Source organism: Bufo gargarizans, chromosome 1 (genome assembly GCF_014858855.1).
Source record: "Bufo gargarizans isolate SCDJY-AF-19 chromosome 1, ASM1485885v1, whole genome shotgun sequence".
Taxonomy (NCBI): domain Eukaryota; kingdom Metazoa; phylum Chordata; class Amphibia; order Anura; family Bufonidae; genus Bufo; species Bufo gargarizans.
Window position 1 is genome coordinate 580530304 of NC_058080.1, and position 18014 is coordinate 580548317.

The following is an 18014-nucleotide window of genomic DNA, read 5'->3' on the forward strand; positions in this document are numbered from 1 at the left end:
GTTTTTTTTACACTATGCAGTAAAATTGACCGGTTATCTTCATTCTCCAGATCAGTACGGTTACAACGATACCACAGTTGTATAATTTTTCTTGCGTTTCAATACTGATATTTTTTTTTTTTAAACCTTTGAGGAAAAATAATAAAATGTTATAACCATATTCTGACCGCTTGAAATTTTTTGTAGTTATGTGTACGGGGCTGTGTGAGGGCTCATTTTTTGCGGGACAGTCTGTACTTCAGTGATACCAATTTGAAGTGTGTGCGACTTTTTGATCACTTTTTTATTTATTTTTTTCCCTCGTTACTCTATTTGCCATATGCCATTAATATTGTTATATTTTAATTGTATGGGCATTTTTGCACTCGGCGATGCCCATGATGTTTATTTTTTATAATATATTATACAGTTGCAAGAAAAAGTATGTGAACCATTTGGAATGATATGGATTTCTGCACAAATTGGTCATAAAATGTGATCTGATCTTCATCTAAGTCACAACAATAGACAATCACAGCCTGCTTAAACTAATAACACACAAAGAATTAAATGTTACCATGTTTTTATTGAACACACCATGTCAACATTCACAGTGCAGGTGGAAAAAGTATGTGAACCCTTGGATTTAATAACTGGTTGAACCTCCTTTGGCAGCAATAACTTCAACCAAACGTTTCCTGTAGTTGCAGATCAGACGAGCACAACGGTCAGGAGTAATTCTTGACCATTCCTCTTTACAGAACTGCTTCAGTTCAGCAATTTTCTTGGGATGTCTGGTGTGAATCGCTTTCTTGAAGTCATGCCACAGCATCTCAATCGGGTTGATGTCAGGACTCTGACTGGGCCACTCCAGAAGGCGTATTTTCTTCTGTTTAAGCCATTCTGTTGTTGATTTACTTCTATGCTTTGGGTCGTTGTCCTGTTGCAACACCCATCTTCTGTTGAGCTTCAGCTGGTGGACAAATGGCCTTAAGTTCTCCTGCAAAATGTCTTGATAAACTTGGGAACTCATTTTTCCTTTTGATGGCAATCCGTCCAGGCCTTGATGCAGCAAAGCAGCCCCAAACCATGATGCCCCCACCACCATACTTCACAGTTGGGATGAGGTTTTGATGTTGGTGTGCTGTGCCTCTTTTTCTCCACACATAGTATTGTGTGTTTCTTCCAAACAACTCAACTTTGGTTTCATCTATCCACAGAATATTTTGCCAGTACTGCTGTGGAACATCCAGGTGCTCTTGTGCAAACTGTAAACGTGCAGCAATGTTTTTTTTGGACAGCAGTGGCTTCCTCTGTGGTATCCTCCCATGAAATCCATTCTTGTTTAGTGTTTTACGTATCGTAGATTTGCTAACAGGGAGGCTAGCATATGCCAGAGACTTTTGTAAGTCTTGAGCTGACACTCTAGGATTCTTCTTCACCTTATTGAGCAGTCTGCACTGTGCTCTTGCAGTCATCTTTACAGGATGGCCACTCTTAGGGAGAGTAGCAGCAGTGCTGAACTTTCTCCATTTATAGAGAATTTGTCTTACCGTGGACTGATGGACAGCAAGGCTTTTGAAGATACTTTTATAACCCTTTCCAGCTTTATGCAAGTCAACAATTCTTAATCATAGGTCTTCTGAGAGCTCTTGTGTGCGAGGCATCATTCACATCAGGCAATGCTTCTTGTGAAAAGCAAACCCAGAACTGGTGTGTGTTTTTTATAGGGCAGGGCAGCTGTAACAAACGCCTCTCATCTCATTGATTGGACTCCAGTTGGCTGACACATCATTCTTTTACATTAGCTCTCTTTTTATTTGTAAAAACTTTTTTTTAACTTTTACTTTTTTTAAGTCACCTTGGATGACAATAACTGTCAATTGTTAGATTGCCCATTGTGTTCATTGGCTAGAGATTACCTAATTTCATATTTTGAAATTCGTTCACGCTTCGTTTTGTGGTAAAAGCAGAATTGCGTTATGGTTTCCGTTACCACGGACCATAACGCAATTCTATGACGGAATGCATAATGGAATGCCTTTAGAGCCATTCCGTTATTCTTTCCGTCATAATAGAAGTCTATGGCCTGCATAACGGATCCATCCCGTTTCCATTATGCAGGAGAGTCCTCGTTTTCACTCTTTTACACCCCCACCACTCCTAAGTGGCAAGGGTGGCATAAAAACACTTGAGTGACAAGATATTGTCGTACGGGAGTTAAAAAAAAAAAAAAAGTCGTAAAGTACTGTCTTGCAACTTTTTTTTTTAAGCCAAAGAGTGGCTTGACATGCTTTGTAAATGACCCCCACTGAGTGAGACGTTCCTGAAGGCAGAAGCTGATTTTGCATTTGACAGAAGGGTATGCAGAGATGACACAATCCTTGTCTTCTCTGCTTGTTTCTTTATATAGGTCCACATCCCGCCACTTTCCTTGGCCAGATCATCTGGTGAACAGAACAACTTCTTAGGCTACTTTAATATCTGCATTTTTGCTGATCCAGAGGGGATCAGCAAAAAACGCATGTGTTCAATAATACGACGATCTGCATCCGCTCAGTAATGATACGACGGTCTGCATCCGCTCAGTAATGATACGACGGTCTGCATCCGCTCAGTAGTGATACGACGGTCTGCATCAGGATCTGGTTGTATTATCTCCAAAATGAACAAGACTGATTTGTCACTAAATCCATTGTAAGTCTATGGGCGTTGGATCCATTTTTTGTGTGTCCGAAAAACAGATCCTGCACCATGCCGGATCCGTCTTGATCATGCCGGATCCGTTTTCATGCCGGATCCGTCTTGATCAGTATCCCATGTCGTACACAAAACCGCTGCTTGCGGCTTTGTGTGTGTCATGGGAACGCAACGAAATGGAACGGAGTGCATTCTGATGCACTCCGTTCATTTTTGTCCCCATTGAAGATTAATGGGGAGAAAACTTGAAGCGGTTTTGAGATCCGTCACAGGAAAAACGCAGATGTACAAGAAGCCTTAGACTTTCAGTAAGGCCTCACAGACGCACGCGACTGCATTTTGTATACGTGTCCGATCTGCATTTGTTTTGCGTACTGCACACAGACCCATTCATTTCTACGGGTCTGCAAAAAAATTGGACCGCAATGTCATCCATTTGCTGTCCACATCCATGTGTCCATTCTGAAAAAAAAAAAAATAGAACATGTCCTATTCTTTGCGGCAAAATGCGGACCAAGGACCAATTGAAGTCAGTGGGTCCACAAAAAACAGACGTCGCACGGACATCGTCCATGTTTTGCGGACCACAAAACTGATATGGTTTTGAGCATGAGGCCTAAAGGTGGTGGATGGGCTTAGAATGAAGCCTTCCGTTACTTACAACTGAGGCTACTTTCACACTAGCATTCGGGGCTCCGCTTGTGAGTTCCGTTCAAAGGCTCTCACAAGCGGCCCCGAATGCTTCCGTCCAGCCCTAATGCATTCTGAGTGGATGCGGATCCGCTCAGAATGCATCAGTCTGGCAGCGTTCGGGTGTCGGCCTGGCCGTGCGGAGGCAAAACGAATCCGTCCAGACTTGCAATGTAAGTCAATGGGGACGGATCCGTTTGAATATGACACACTATGGCTCAATTTTCAAACGGATCCGTCCCCCATTGACTTTCAATGTAAAGTCTGGACGGATCCGTCTGAGGCTACTTTGACACTTAGAATTTTTTTTACAATATAATGCAGACGGATCTGTTCTGAACGGATCCACCGTCTGCATTATATGAGCGGATCCGTCTCAGACGGATCCGCTCTGAACGCAAGTGTGAAAGTAGCCTGAGAAATACGAAAATGATGTCTGAGGTGCAGCTTATGTCTGTCTGTAGTCATTGCATGTATTATATAAATCTATGACCTATCAGTAAGGGATGGAAACAGTCAGCTGCCATGCTCCGTGGGGTAACCTGAAATACAGTGTGTTAGTATTTGGAAATTCTTTTTTTTTTTTATTATTTTTTTTTTTGCAGAAATCCTCTTGTCCTTTGCGTCTGGTTAAATGCCAGTTTTGTGAGCTGGAAGTGACCTTTAATACACTAGAAAATCATGAAGATTATTGTGGCGCTCGGACTGAGCAGTGTGAGAATTGTGGCTCCAGTGTAATGATTAAGGACCTCACGGAGCACCCGGCTGTGTGTGGCAAAGTGAAGGCGCAAAAGAAACCGGCGAGAGTCCACAGTTGGGAGGACAGCAGAGACTATGCGGTGCCGTCATTTCCGTCTGTGAACAGAAGCGCCTTAGTGAACAACCTTCTTTCTCAGGTGCCAAGTCACGTACCCAAGAGATTTTATAGAAATTCCATTTTAACCCAATTAGATGACCTAAACCAATACACGAGGAGAGAACACGGTAAGATTTCTGAGCTGGTAATGATCTAATACGTTGCAGATTTAGTCTGTTTTGATTAATAACGCGGCATTCAGAGCTACTGGTATTAGTTTTTCGTGTGAAAAGACTCCATTATACGTTGCTGCCAGTGTCCGTTATGTGACAGACCTTTATATAATGTGAACAGACTCTATGGAGGTCTCCTAGCTTCTTCCCACCCAGCAGTTGAGACAGAATGATTGGGTATTTTGGATTTACACATGCCCAATCCTTTGTCACCCCAGGACATAAGCTGTGAATTCCCTCACCCACTTAAAGGGCTTGTTTATCCCTGGGTCCAGACACCCCTAGCGTGGCAGACCTGTGGAGGGAATCCTACTTACCGGATACCCATGCCGCTGGGTCTGAGCTCCTGCACATCGCATTTGATATGGGTCAGTGGAGTTGTGCTGCCCATGCATCACCTGACTCGTGTGATGTTGTGACGTGTTTCCCATGTATGTGTATCTTCTAAGTCCCAGATTTCTAAAATGTGTTGCTTGTACTTTAAAGTGGACCTGTTACCATATCTAAACACCTATGGAGCATCTTTGGATCTGACTCTGTTGTGCCATTTCCTCTATTATTCCTATTAGAAGTTTATGAATGAGTTTCCAGCAGTCTGCAATAAAGGTCCAACTGGGTTTTAGGAGTGTGTCCCTGCACCTTCTAGCATTATCCGATCACTGCTGCCAGTGGCAGATTGCACAGGGGCACTTTCTTAATTGGTAACATACAGTTATACATTTATTCATACATTGTTAGCAGGAATAACCGAGGAATGACAAAACAGTCATAAGAATAGACCTCCTACCAGTGCCATCTTCTATAATACCTGAGAAAAAGAAGTGAAGGGTTCCATCCCCATTAGATATGCATTGGCTGCATCAGCCAACGGTGTAATGTGTGTGAGGGTGTCACAGCTCACCTGACTACAGATGGCAGGGGAATGAAGGATAGCGCATGTTGGATTTCAGCATGCCTGATCTTTTGTTCCATTGGGAGATACATTCCCTCGGATGAGTGTAAAGGGACCTGGCTGTTATGAGAAATATGGACTCTTTATTTTTTTCTTTCTTTGCTGGAGCAGATGATTTACTTGCGATCTAATGATTTCATATTTCAGTCATGTCAGGATTTCATTTGTCTTATAATAAGCTGTGTTTTCTCTCTTTTTAGAGACAGATAGGACTCCTCAGGATCTGGACATAGACAGTCCACTGGATTTTTTCGATCACCTTTTGGAGGAAAAGCCTAAACCATTCCGCAATTATGATCACTCCCATCTTCAACGGCGTCAGAACAGAACTCGATCAAGTCCTGAGTCTGATGATAACTTGGACTTCTGGCGTGACTACTACTGCAAAGATAATAAAATGAAGACGAATGTCGAGGGACGAAGCAACCTTAACTATTTCTCCACCAGTGAATCTGCGCACTTAAATTCACCCAGCACACCCACCGGTACGTTTTTATTTAGGGCCTAGCATTGAAATAAACCCGTTTCTCTAAGCTGCATCTCCATTGGTACAAATAAATTAAGCACCGCGGCTTGTGGATGAGTTTAAATCTCGTCTACTCTGCTGCTGCTGCGAAACGTATATTTTCTACAATCAATTCCACTATAGAAAATCCTTTAGCATTTACACCACATTTGGCTGTACCCTTACTCTGTAAAGTCAGTTAGGCCTCATTCACACGACCGTGGGGCCGCCGTGCCTGTGTCTGCAAAAACACGGGCACCAGCCATGTGAACGCCGCATCGCCGTGCATACCCATTGACCTCAATGAGTCCACGATTTGCAAGATGCGGAGAAAGATAGGATATGTTCTGTCTTTTGCGGCATAGACCTGGAAGCATACGGAAGAGATTCCAGGTTGGTGCCTCCATGCCGTAAAAGATAGAACATGTCCTATCTTTCTCCGCATCTTTCAGATCGCAGACCCATACAGCAATGCGGAGCTCACGCGGTTGGTGCCTGTGTTTTACGGACCTGCGGTCCACAACATGGGCCCAGCAGCACCACAGTCGTGAATGGGTCCTTAAGATGAAGTTGGTTTAGTTTTTCACCCCCTGTTTGTCTTCACAGCCGATGCCATCCAGCTGCCCTGCGAGTTCTGCGAAGAGCTCTTTCCTGAACATGATCTGATCTTACACCAGGTACCAGCGCCACAATTCCTTTCACAGTCCCTTTCTCTATGACTGCACTTATCAAACAAGCTGAGCTTCAGTTCTTGCAAGATTTTATCCTTCAAATACAGGACAAACATGATGAACATCCACTTCTTTCTGTAGCTTCCTATTGTGGTGTTTTGCATCATTTCATTGCTAAGTGGGGGTTTCTTTACTTTCTGCTCATTCATCACCTTTTAGTTCTGCATTTTGTTCCATAAAATGCTGAATTTTTATTTTTTAGATAGTGTCATCTATATATACACAATTGCATAACTTTGAAGAATTTGACATTGTGGCAAGCTTGTTGCATTGTAATTGCAGGAAAGGAAGCGTTGTGCGCACAAATAATTCTGCCCCACAATGATTATATATTTTCACCTCCAAATTTATTCTGTAGCTCTCCAATATTTTGTGAATAGTTATCCAGCTTCTGTTTATGTTGGTTTTAATTCTGAAAAATGTATAGTGATTTCTTTGTTTGCAGTCTGGTTGCAGGCCCAGTGTCACTTCCTCGGTTAGAAGACGTTCCCCTAGTCCCCCGCTGGACTTCATTGAACATCTTAGATCATCTTCACCTCCTGCTCGCAGTCCTCAGAGTGTCATCATTCCATGTGAATTCTGTGGTGTCCTGATGGAAGGGGATATCCTGTTTCATCATCAGGTACCTGCATTGTAAAATCTGTGGCTCCTGTGTAAAACATTGGACGGTAGGTGATGTGCCTACATGCAGCGTTTCGTCTCATGACTGCGTTTTGCACTGACTAGGGCTACTTTCACACTTGCGTTTACATTTTCCGGGACTGAGATCCAGCAGAGGATCTAATACCGGAGAAAAACGTAACTGAACAGAACGGAAGGCTCCAAAATGCATTCCGTTTTTGTTTGGTTGCGTTTCCATACCGGAGAGCAAACTGCAGCAAGCTGCGTTTTTTTTTATTTTTTCCGATCATGGGATGCAAAGCAAAAGGGATCCGACATGACCCACAATGCAAGTCAATGGGGACTGATCCGTTTTCCTGACACAGTAAATAATTGAACCGTTCCCCATTGACTTTCAGTGGTGTTCATGACGGATCAGTCATTGCTATGTTAAAGATAATACAACCGGATCCGTTCATAGCGGATGCAGATGGTTGTATTATCAGTACAGGAAGCTTTTTTGCTGATCCCTGCCGGATCAGGCAAAAACGCAAGTGTGAAAGTAGCCTAAAATGATCAATACAGAAAATACTGCAGTGATGATATGCCACATCTGAATATACAGTATGCTGACCGGGAGTCGGTCTCCCGGAGGTTCACTGGTTAAACCAGGCACAATGCCTTGGTAATTGTTGCAGCTCCTGCTTTCTAAGGGTTCCTACAGTTTTCACTTGTATGACATCCAGGGCAATGGAGGTAAGCCAGACTTCCTGCTATGACTCAGACTTTTTCCAAACTCTGACTCCATCTCCGACTACTTATAAATGACTAATAATTAGAATGTGTAAAATGTTAACATCTGGCTTTTCATCACCATCATGTAAATGATCAAGCGACTCAGAACATCAAGTATATTTATTGGAATACAGTTGCTAAACAAAACCTTTGAAAGATGGGAAACTCTGATAAAGCATACCATAAATTTATCAGATTGCTGCAAAACTCAGCATGTAGTTAAGTCTAGGGCAGATCTGTAAATGATTTCAGTTGCGGTCTGATTAGACATTGGGTCTTGCCACAAGAGGGTGTAAAAGTGCTTTCCTGCTGTCCTATAAAATGGCTCTCAGAGGCTACTTTGGGTTGTGTACATCTCAGTGAGAGATCGCTGACTGCTAGACGTGCCTTTTATAATGCATTCAGACATTTGCCCAGTTGACAGACTTTGAGAGGGGGCACATCATTGGACTGAGGGAAGCAGGATGGTTGTTTCGATGAACTGTCCACCATCTAGGCTGTTCTGACCTAGTTGTTAGGAGATGTTGGGAGCATTGGTTACATAAGAACACACACACATGGCAAACACCTTTGCAGTGGGGAGACGCACTACCCCAACTGCTGGTGTGATGATCTAGGGAGCCATCACACATGAGTCGGTCCACCCTAGTAGTGATATGAGGAACACTAACAGCTCATCCATATATGCAGGACATCCTACGGCCACATGCGTTGCCTCTTATGGCAGGGCTTCCAACTGGCATTTTTCAGCAGGATAATGCTCACCACACACAGGATTGCAACACTGCCTGGTCACCAGATTTATCACCAATTGAGCATTTATGGAGCCAGCTGGGACACCAGCTTCAGCAGCCTACATGTCTGCGGGATCTACAGGCCTAGCTGTAACATCTGTGGGCAAATGTGCAGCAGGATACCTTATGGAACCTGTAAGGCTCTATGTCCAACCGTATGTCATCTTGTATCCAGACTAGAGGCGGCCCAAAATGGTTTTGGAGCCTCCTATTAGTTGTACAGGTTTTTTCCCAATAAGCTTATCCGTTTTAACTTGCATATATCATTCACACATAGAAGGTGTTATTCCATTCCAACAGTTCCTTCTGCATATATATGTATGTGCTGCATTTGGTGTTATAGAATTCTGTACAATTCTGCCTTAAGGTAAAATCTGGTGCCATATAGATGTTTATTTTGTGATTACAATTGCAAAAAATCCCTTTCCTAATTTCTATTATTGGTTTCTCATAGGATCAATGTGACATGGGACCAAACTCTGAGAAAACATCCCACTTTTCAGCGCCATCCTTTTCTGATAATGTCTCCCCCGAGGTCGCCTCTGAAGATGAGTACAGAAGTTACATGGTTCCCACACCCTCCCAGACACTCGGTCACAGAGCAGGTTTGTTCTCCTCTGCTTCTGAGTACAGAATAATTAAAGTGGAAATCCACTTAAGATTATCCTCTAGCTAGTCACAGATACTTAAAGAGGACATGTCACCGCTCCTGACATGCCAGTTTTAATAGCTAAAAACGTTCCCCATGTAATGACAATTCTGGAGCATCTATTGTTATGGCTCTATGTTGTGCCATTCCTGTATTATTTCTACTAGAAGTTATGAATGAACTGCTAGCAGTCTGCAGTAAGGGTACAGAGGGCTGTTAACCAGTTGGAGGTGTGTCCCTGCACAGACCACCATGAATTTCCAAAATCAGGGAACATTAACCATTTTGGTACAGCTTGGAGATTTGTATCACTAAGAAGACAGACTCGAAAGAGGTAGTCCCAGATGACCACTTTCACCTATCCATGTGAATGAGGGTACAGTCTTCCCTGTTTAAATGGAGCTGAGGTCGAGTGGCAGTGCGCAATCTCCATTGCACCTCTGTTTAAATTGGAGACAGAGGACCGTACTTTTCATGATGGCTGGGCGTCTCAGTGGTTAGTCCACCACAGAGCCACTGGATAGATAAGTTGCCATTCTGGAATGACCTCTTTAAAGGGGTTTTCTCATCTCAGACAATGGGGGACTTTCACTAGGATATGCCCCTATCGTCTTATAGGTGCGGGTCCCACCTCTGGGACCCGCACCTATATAGAGAGTGGAGCCTCAAAAGTGAAGGAGGGCACACTGCGCATGGGCTGCCATCCTCCATTAATTTCTATGGGGCTGCCGAAAATAGCCGAGCGCTGGCTCAGCTATTGCCATCTGCCCCATAGAAATGAATAGGAGCATGGGCTGCGCATGCGCGGCACGCTCCCATTCGAGAGGCAGGGATTAGTGCTTGGTGGTGGACGGACCCTGGGAAATCTGGGGTCCTCCAGCCACAGCGCTCCCCTCTCTGTTCTCGATATAGGTGCGGGTCCCAGCAGTGGGACCCGCACCTATCGGACAATGGGGCATAGCGATATGCCCCCATTGTCTAAGATGGGAATACCACTTTAATATTCTATACACACAGAGCCACAATGGTCAGTGAAGGTCCATAATAAGTGTAGGTTTCTGTTGACTGAATTATGTTTAGACCTAGACTGCCAAAGCCACTGGGGGACATTTATCAAGACTGGCGTTCCCATATGCCAGTCTTCATCCCCCTGCGATAGTCAGATACACCTAATTTATTAAGAAGCAAAGGACTCTTAATAAATAAGTTGCATCTCTGGCCCTCCTTGTGCCAGAAACTCAACACAGCTCACCCTACAAAAACGAGCTAAGACAGCTCCTATTGACAGAAAAATAAAGGTATAGTTTTTAATTTGGAATTTATTTTTAACTTCTTTTTAAGTAAACACACTTAAGGGGATCATTTATTATACTGAAATGCGCTTATATTACACGTATTTCAGGTGCAGATGGCGGCGCAACAGTTAGTTTCACCGCTATCTGTCACTTCTCCCCACTAACGCCGGGTAAATTGTAGGCCGAGAAGAGGACGGGCCAGGAGACCCGTCTCATTCATAATTTTCTATGTAAGTTTTCTTGTAAAAGGTGTCCTTTTTTGTGACCTCTCTTTGGTCAGATCTGAAATGGGGAGTGTTGGCGAGCCTGCTACAAAAGACTCTGTGACATCACCTTTAATAAATAAGAACACTTGATTACTTCTGTAGCAGTATATTGGTAACATTACTGACCTAACTAATTTGCGTTCTCATATTTCAGCATCAGGGAGTGAAGCCACAGTCTCTTTCAGGAACCAGACAAGAAGGAATGCAGATAACGCAACTAGAGCTCATGGCAGAATTGACAATCTATATCGTCCATTGAATAACACTCGTCAGTCCAGTCTTGAAGAAATGAGAAAAGGGAACATGGAAGAGAATGCCAGAATGGCCAGAAGCCAATCCGAGGATTTCTTTGGTCATACACAGGGAGCATCAAGCAGGTAGCAAAATCTACTTATGCTCTTGATTTAGGGGAAACATCTTCTGTAATTTAGCTGCAGAATTATGCTATATTTATTTTTTCCTTTGAAAAAAGGCAGCAAAACTTAAAGGGGTTGTCCGAGTTATGAAAAAAAATTAATATAGCACTGAAAATCTGATATATAACTGAGCTAAGCAAGTTTTATGCAAAAAAAATATATATATATTTCCTTATTTCCCTGGTTCTTTTCTGGCCCTTTGTTTACATGCAATAGTAACATAGTACATAAGGCCGAAAAAAGACATCTGTCCATCCAGTTCGGCCTGTCATCCTGCAAGTTGATCCAGAGGCAGGCAAAAAAAAAAAAACCTGTGAGGTAGAAGCCAATTTTCCCCACTTTAGGGGAATAAAAAATTCTATCCCGACTCCAATCAGGCAATCAGAATAACTCCCTGGATCAACGACCCCTCTAGTAGCTATAGCCTGTAATATTATTACGCTCCAGAAATACATTCAGGCCCCTCTTGGATTCCTTTATTGTACTCACCATCACCACCTCCTCAGGTAGAGGGTTCCATAGTCTCACTGCTCTTACTGTAAAGAATCCTCTTCTATGTTTGTGTACAAACCTTCTTTCCTCCAGACGCAGAGGATGTCCCCTCGTCACAGTCACCGTCCCGGGGATAAATAGCTGATGGGATAGATCTCTGTACTGACCCCTGATATATTTATACATAGTAATTAGATCTCCCCTCAGTCGTCTTTTTTCTAAAGTGAATAGCCCTAATTTTAATAATCTTTCAGGGTACTGTAGTTGCCCCATTCCAGTTATTACTTTAGATGCCCTCCTCTGGACCTTCTCCAGCTCTGCTATGTCTGCCTTGTTTACAGGAGCCCAGAACTGTACACAGTACCCCATGTGTGGTCTGACTAATGATTTGTAAAGTGGTAGGACTATGTTCTTATCACGGGAATCTATGCCCCTTCTGATGCAACCCATTATCTTATTGGCCTTGGCAGCAGCTGCCTGACACTGGTTTTTGCAGCTTAGTTTGCTGTTTATTAAAATTCCTAGATCCTTTTCCATGTCAGTGTTACCGAGTGTTTTACCATTTAGTATGTACGGGTGACTTGCATTATTCCTTCCCATGTGCATAACTTTACATTTGTCAGTGTTAAACCTCATCTGCCACTTATCTGCCCAAGCCTCCAATCTATCCAGATCCCTCTGTAGTAGTATACTGTCCTCATCAGTGTAAATTACTTTACACAGTTTAGTGTCATCTGCGAAAATTGATACTTTACTATGCAAGCCTTCTACAAGATCATTAATAAATATATTGAAGAGAATAGGGCCCAATACTGACCCCTGAGGTACCCCACTAGTGTATAATAAAAACAATCTCTGCCCCTCCCCCTGCTCTGCAAAGGGAGTGAATACAAATGCTGGCCTGAGTGACATGTCTGACTGCTGGGAGACTCTGCAGCATGTTGTATGTGTAGGACTACAAGTCCCAGCTGTATAATGACACTGCTAATACACACAGGATCTTCCCCCTACCTTCTTGTGCAATGCTCTCTCTAGTATGTATTGTCTCTTCACTGCCTGCAGAGCTGTGCAGCTGAAGGGGTTAAGAATCCTAGCAGAGAGTAGACGGCAGGGAAGGGGGGCGTGGCCAGCACAGTGACATAAACGACCTTTTATCAGAGCAGGGAGAGAAGCTGACATCACAGGTCATGTGACCCTCAGTGAAATCTGAGGAACCAGCCACCAGAAATAACGTGAATGAATTGGAAAGCTGCTACATTTGCATAACTCGGACAACCCCTTTAAATGTTCGTCTTTTCAAACTATCATGTTCCATTTACATCTCTCTTTTTTTGTTTGTGGCCTTTCGACCCCTTTAGGCACCAATCCTCAGATGTGACCGCTTCTTCTTCACACCCTATAGCTGCCTTCCTGCTTGCTGAACTCTGTTAGTTTAGTATTAAGTACACTGCATTGAGAAAGTCTTCAGACCCTTTCATTTTTTTCACATTTTATGTTGTAGCATGTTTTCCCCCATCATTCTGCACTCAATACCCAAAAGCGCACTCAAAAGTGAAAACAGAATGTTAGAAAGTTTGCTAATTTATTGAAAAGAAAAAAACTAAAATTTTGCATTAACATAAGTATTAAAACCCTTTACCCAGGACTGAGTCGAAACACCTTTGGCTACAGTTAGTCTCCAGTCTTCTTGGGTATGATGCCACAAGGTTTGCACACCTGGATTTGGAGATTTTCTGCCATTCTTCTCTGCAGATTCTCTCACGCTCTGTCAGGTTGGATGGGGACCATTGGTGGATAGCCATTTTCAGGTCTCAACAGAGAAGTTCAGTTGGGTTCAAGTGATCACTCTGGCTGAGCCATTCACATAGTTGTCCCTAATCCACTCCTGTATTGTCCTGGATGTGCGCTAAGCGTTGGTTCACACCTGAGCGTATTCGGTATGCGCATTTATCAGGCGTTTTACAGGCGTTTTACAGGCGTATTTTGGGGCGTTTTACAGGCGTATTTTGGGGCGTTTTTGTATTTAGGAAACGCTCGTAATACGTGCGTTTGTGTGATTGACAACAGAGGCATTCAATGAAAAACTCTGGGACCTGTGGAGGGCGCTGTTATGGGGGGGGGGGGACCTGTGGAGGGCGCTGTTATGGGGGGGCTGGGGCGCTGTTATGGGGGGGGACCTGTGGAGGGCGCTGTTATGGGGGGGGGACCTGTGGAGGGCGCTGTTATGGGGGGGGGACCTGTGGAGGGCGCTGTTATGGGGGGGGACCTGTGGAGGGCGCTGTTATGGGGGGGGACCTGTGTTAGGGCGTGTATGGGGGGGACCTGTGGAGGGCGCTGTTATGGGGGGGGGACCTGTGGAGGGCGCTGTTATGGGGGGGGACCTGTGGAGGGCGCTGTTATGGGGGGGGGGACCTGTGGAGGGCGCTGTTATGGAAGGGGGGGGACCTGTGGAGGGCGATGTTATGGAAGGGGGGGACTGTGGAGGGCGCTGTTATGGGGGGGGGGGGGACCTGTGGAGGGCGCTGTTATGGGGGGGGGGGGACCTGTGGAGGGCGGGGGGGACCTGTGGAGGGCGCTGTTATGGGGGGGGGGGGACCTGTGGAGGGCGCTGTTATGGGGGGGGGGGCCTGTGGAGGGCGCTGTTATGGGGGGGGGGCCTGTGGAGGGCGCTGTTATGGGGGGGGGGCCTGTGGAGGGCGCTGTTATGGGGGGGGGGGGGGGCCTGTGGAGGGCGCTGTTATGGGGGGGGGGGGCCTGTGGAGGGCGCTGTTATGGGGGGGGGGACCTGTGGAGGGCGCTGTTATGGGGGGACCTGTGCTATGACACATATAGCATCTTATGCTGGTCCCCCTCATGGCCCTATGTGTCCCCTCATGTGTCCTAAACTGTGCACATAACTGGCTTTGTGTGCAAAGTATTTTACTATTGTATTAAGCAAGCTCTCTCCTATTGATGAAATGGCCAGCCTCTGTACTCACTTTCACTATGAATGCACTGCAGCGAGCGTCAGTGAGCTGGCCGGCCGGCGCTTGACTGACATCACTAAGTAACGCTCCTAATTCAGGAAGGAGGAGCGTTACTAAGTTCACGTGCCGGCCGGTCAGCTCGCTACCGCTCGCTGCAGTGCATTCATAAAAGTGAGTACAGAGGCTGGCCCTTTTATCAACAGGAGAGAGCTCGTTTCAGACAGTAGTAAAATACTTTTTACACACACAGAGGCGCGTACGTACGTGCGTTTTAAAATTAGCAAACAAGAAACGCCCATTGTCGCGCGTTCCCGCTGAAGTCTATGGGCGGGAACGCGGGACAATACGCCCCAAAGAAGCTCCTGTACTTCTTGGGGCGTAGGGCGTTTTACAGCGCGTTCGTATGCGCTGTAAAACGCTCAGGTGTGAACCCAGGCTTAGGGTCATTGTCTTATTGAAAGGTAAACCTTTGGCCCAGTCTGAGGCCAAGCGATCTCTGGATCAGGTTTTCGCTGTGCTTTGTTTCTTTCAGCTTTTCTTCCACCACGCTTCACTGTAGGGATGTATTGGGCAGGTTTGCTCCAGACTTGACACTTAGAATTCAGGCCTAAAAATTCAATCTTGGGTTCATCAGATCAGAGAATCTTGTTTCTCACAGTCTGAGAGTCATTTAGAGCAGCAGTCTTCAACAGCTGTGGCCCCCGTTACCCGCGCTGTATGCTAATTACTACTTTCGGAACACCAGGGAGGAGACATCAGCTTCTCTCCCTGGGCGTTCCTTCTCCCTGGCTGTAGCGCTGTCCAATCACTGCGCAGAGCGTCACAGCCAGGGAGAAAATAAATAAATCACCTTCTCCCTGGCTGTGACGCTCTGCGTAGTGATTGGACAGCGCTACAGCCAGGGAGAAGGAACGCCCAGGGAGAGAAGCTGATGTTCCCATGGTAGTAATTCGCATACAGCGCGGGAGACGGTAATGGGGGGCCACAGCGGGCGAACGGAGCGGTGCTTAGATATAATGGTAAGTGCAGAGAGAACCCTTGGCGCCTCTCTACATGTCCTGCTACTTAGTTAACAAGGTCCGGACCCATGAAAGGTCCTCTTACAGATACAGGAGGCGGGTGCGGCACCTGAGGGGTTAACTGCCGCTGATCGCAGCTCCCTGTTAGAGGTTGGGTGCTGGCTATGTGATTCTGCCGCACCCATCTCCTGTATCTGTATTAAAATCATTGGTGGCGCAGTGCACTCACCCCCCCTCCAGTATTAAAATCATTGGTGGCAGTGGCCACAGGGTCCCTTCCTCTCATCCTCATTAGTGGCAGATTCTGATCGGAGCCCCAGCAGTGTAATCCCGGGGCTCCGATCACCATGGCAGCCAGGACTCTACTGAAGCCCTGGTTGCCATGGTAATCTCTCTGCTGCTGTGTGCACAAAGCACAGGGCAGCAGGAAGAGTGTGAAGTCCTATTCACCCTAAGGCTCCATTTACACGTCCGCAATGAGTTTTGCGGATACACGGATCCGCAAAACACGGAAAGCGGTAAAGTGCGTTCCGCATTTTGCGGACCGCACATTGCCGGCACTAATAGAATATGCCTGTTCTTGTCCGCAATTGCGGACAAGAATAGGACATGTTCTATTTTTTTGCGGAAACGGAAGCACGGATGCGGAAGTGCGGATCCGCAAATGTGGATGCGGACAGCACTTTCCGGCCCCATTGAAAATTAATGGGTCTGCACCCGTTCCGCAAAATTGCGGAATGGATGCGGATCCATTTTGCGGACGTGTGAATGGACCCTAATAGATCTCTATCAGGGTGAATAGGACAAGGGATGAAAAGATCCCAGGTTCTAGCCCCTAAGGGAGGAAATGGTAAAAAAAAAAAAACACCAAAATATTAAGTATAAATCACCCAATTTTACAGATTACCGTACATATCGCCATGTCTGAAAGTCCAAATTATTAAAATTTTAAAAAAATGTCCTCTGTGGTGAGCGCCGTAACATAAAAATAAAAACCCTAAGCCCTGTCCACCCCCTAAGTCCCACCCGGTCCCTGGGAAAATTTTCGTGCATGATGCTGGTCCTTGGTGCAAAAAAGGTTTGATTTAGGGTCCATTCACACGTCCGCAATTTCGTTCCGCATTTTGCGGAACGGAATTGCCGACCCATTCATTTCTTTTTTTTGTATAATTGTCTTTTTATTAGAATAAGTACAAAAATAAAAGTGTACATGTACAATTTCTCGTGTGGTCAATAGACATTCAGATAATCCAAATGAGAAAAACAACGTAAATGACAACACACTTACAGCATCAAAGTGCAGCTCTAGTCAATCTCCGTTAAATAACAGCTTATCTTGAAAAATCCCGAAAACCGGGAGGATAGATCACTTACTCTATTATAAAAATTTAATAATTTGGGAAAACAAATGAGAGACAAGACACAGGAGGGGAGACAAAAGAAAAATGGGGAAAAGGATTCTAGTTGCTCAGGGTTGCCAAATCTTATTAAATTTATCTACTGTATTATTAATGCCTGCTGTCAGATATTCCATTCTTCTGACCTCCGCTATACTATTGAACAGCTCTACTTTAGTAGGTATATCTCGTCTCTGCCAGAACTTGGCAATAAGGGACCCATTCATTTCTATGGGGCAGCACGATGTGCTGCCCGGATCCGGAATTGCGGATCTGCACTTCCGGGTCCGCATTTCCGATCCCGAAAAAAATCGAACATGTCCTATTCTTGTCCGCAATTGCGGACAAGAAAAGGCATTTTCTATGAGAATGCCGGCGATGTGCGGTCCGCAAAATGCGGAACGCACATCGCCGATGTCCGTGTTTTGGCGGATCCATGGATTCGCAAAACACACACGGACGTGTGAATGGACCCTTAGAGTGTTTTTATTTGTGAACTCCACGTGGGCTTTCATGTGTCTTTAAGGCTACTTTCACACTAGCGTTTTTTGCGGATCGGTCATGGATCTGCAAAAACTCTTCCGTTACAATAATGAACGGATCTGGTTGCATTATGTCTTCTATAGCCATGACGGAATCAGTCTTGAACACCATTGAAAGTCAATGGGGGACGGATCCATTTTCTATTGTGTCAGATAAAAAGGAACCATTTGGCTCCGCTTTGTCAGGCGGACAGCAA

General features: G+C 45.1%; 1 protein-coding gene across 1 annotated transcript in view; it reads left to right on the forward strand.

Moving 5' to 3' along the window:
- TRAFD1 (TRAF-type zinc finger domain containing 1) overlaps positions 1-18014 on the forward strand; it is a 53420-nt gene that overhangs the window by 30638 nt on the left and 4768 nt on the right. Inside the window, exons 5-10 of the mRNA XM_044275796.1 lie at positions 3975-4353; positions 5551-5835; positions 6462-6532; positions 7032-7208; positions 9230-9380; positions 11140-11362. Coding sequence (XP_044131731.1) covers positions 3975-4353; positions 5551-5835; positions 6462-6532; positions 7032-7208; positions 9230-9380; positions 11140-11362 — 1286 coding nt within the window. The remainder of the gene's footprint in view (positions 1-3974; positions 4354-5550; positions 5836-6461; positions 6533-7031; positions 7209-9229; positions 9381-11139; positions 11363-18014) is intronic.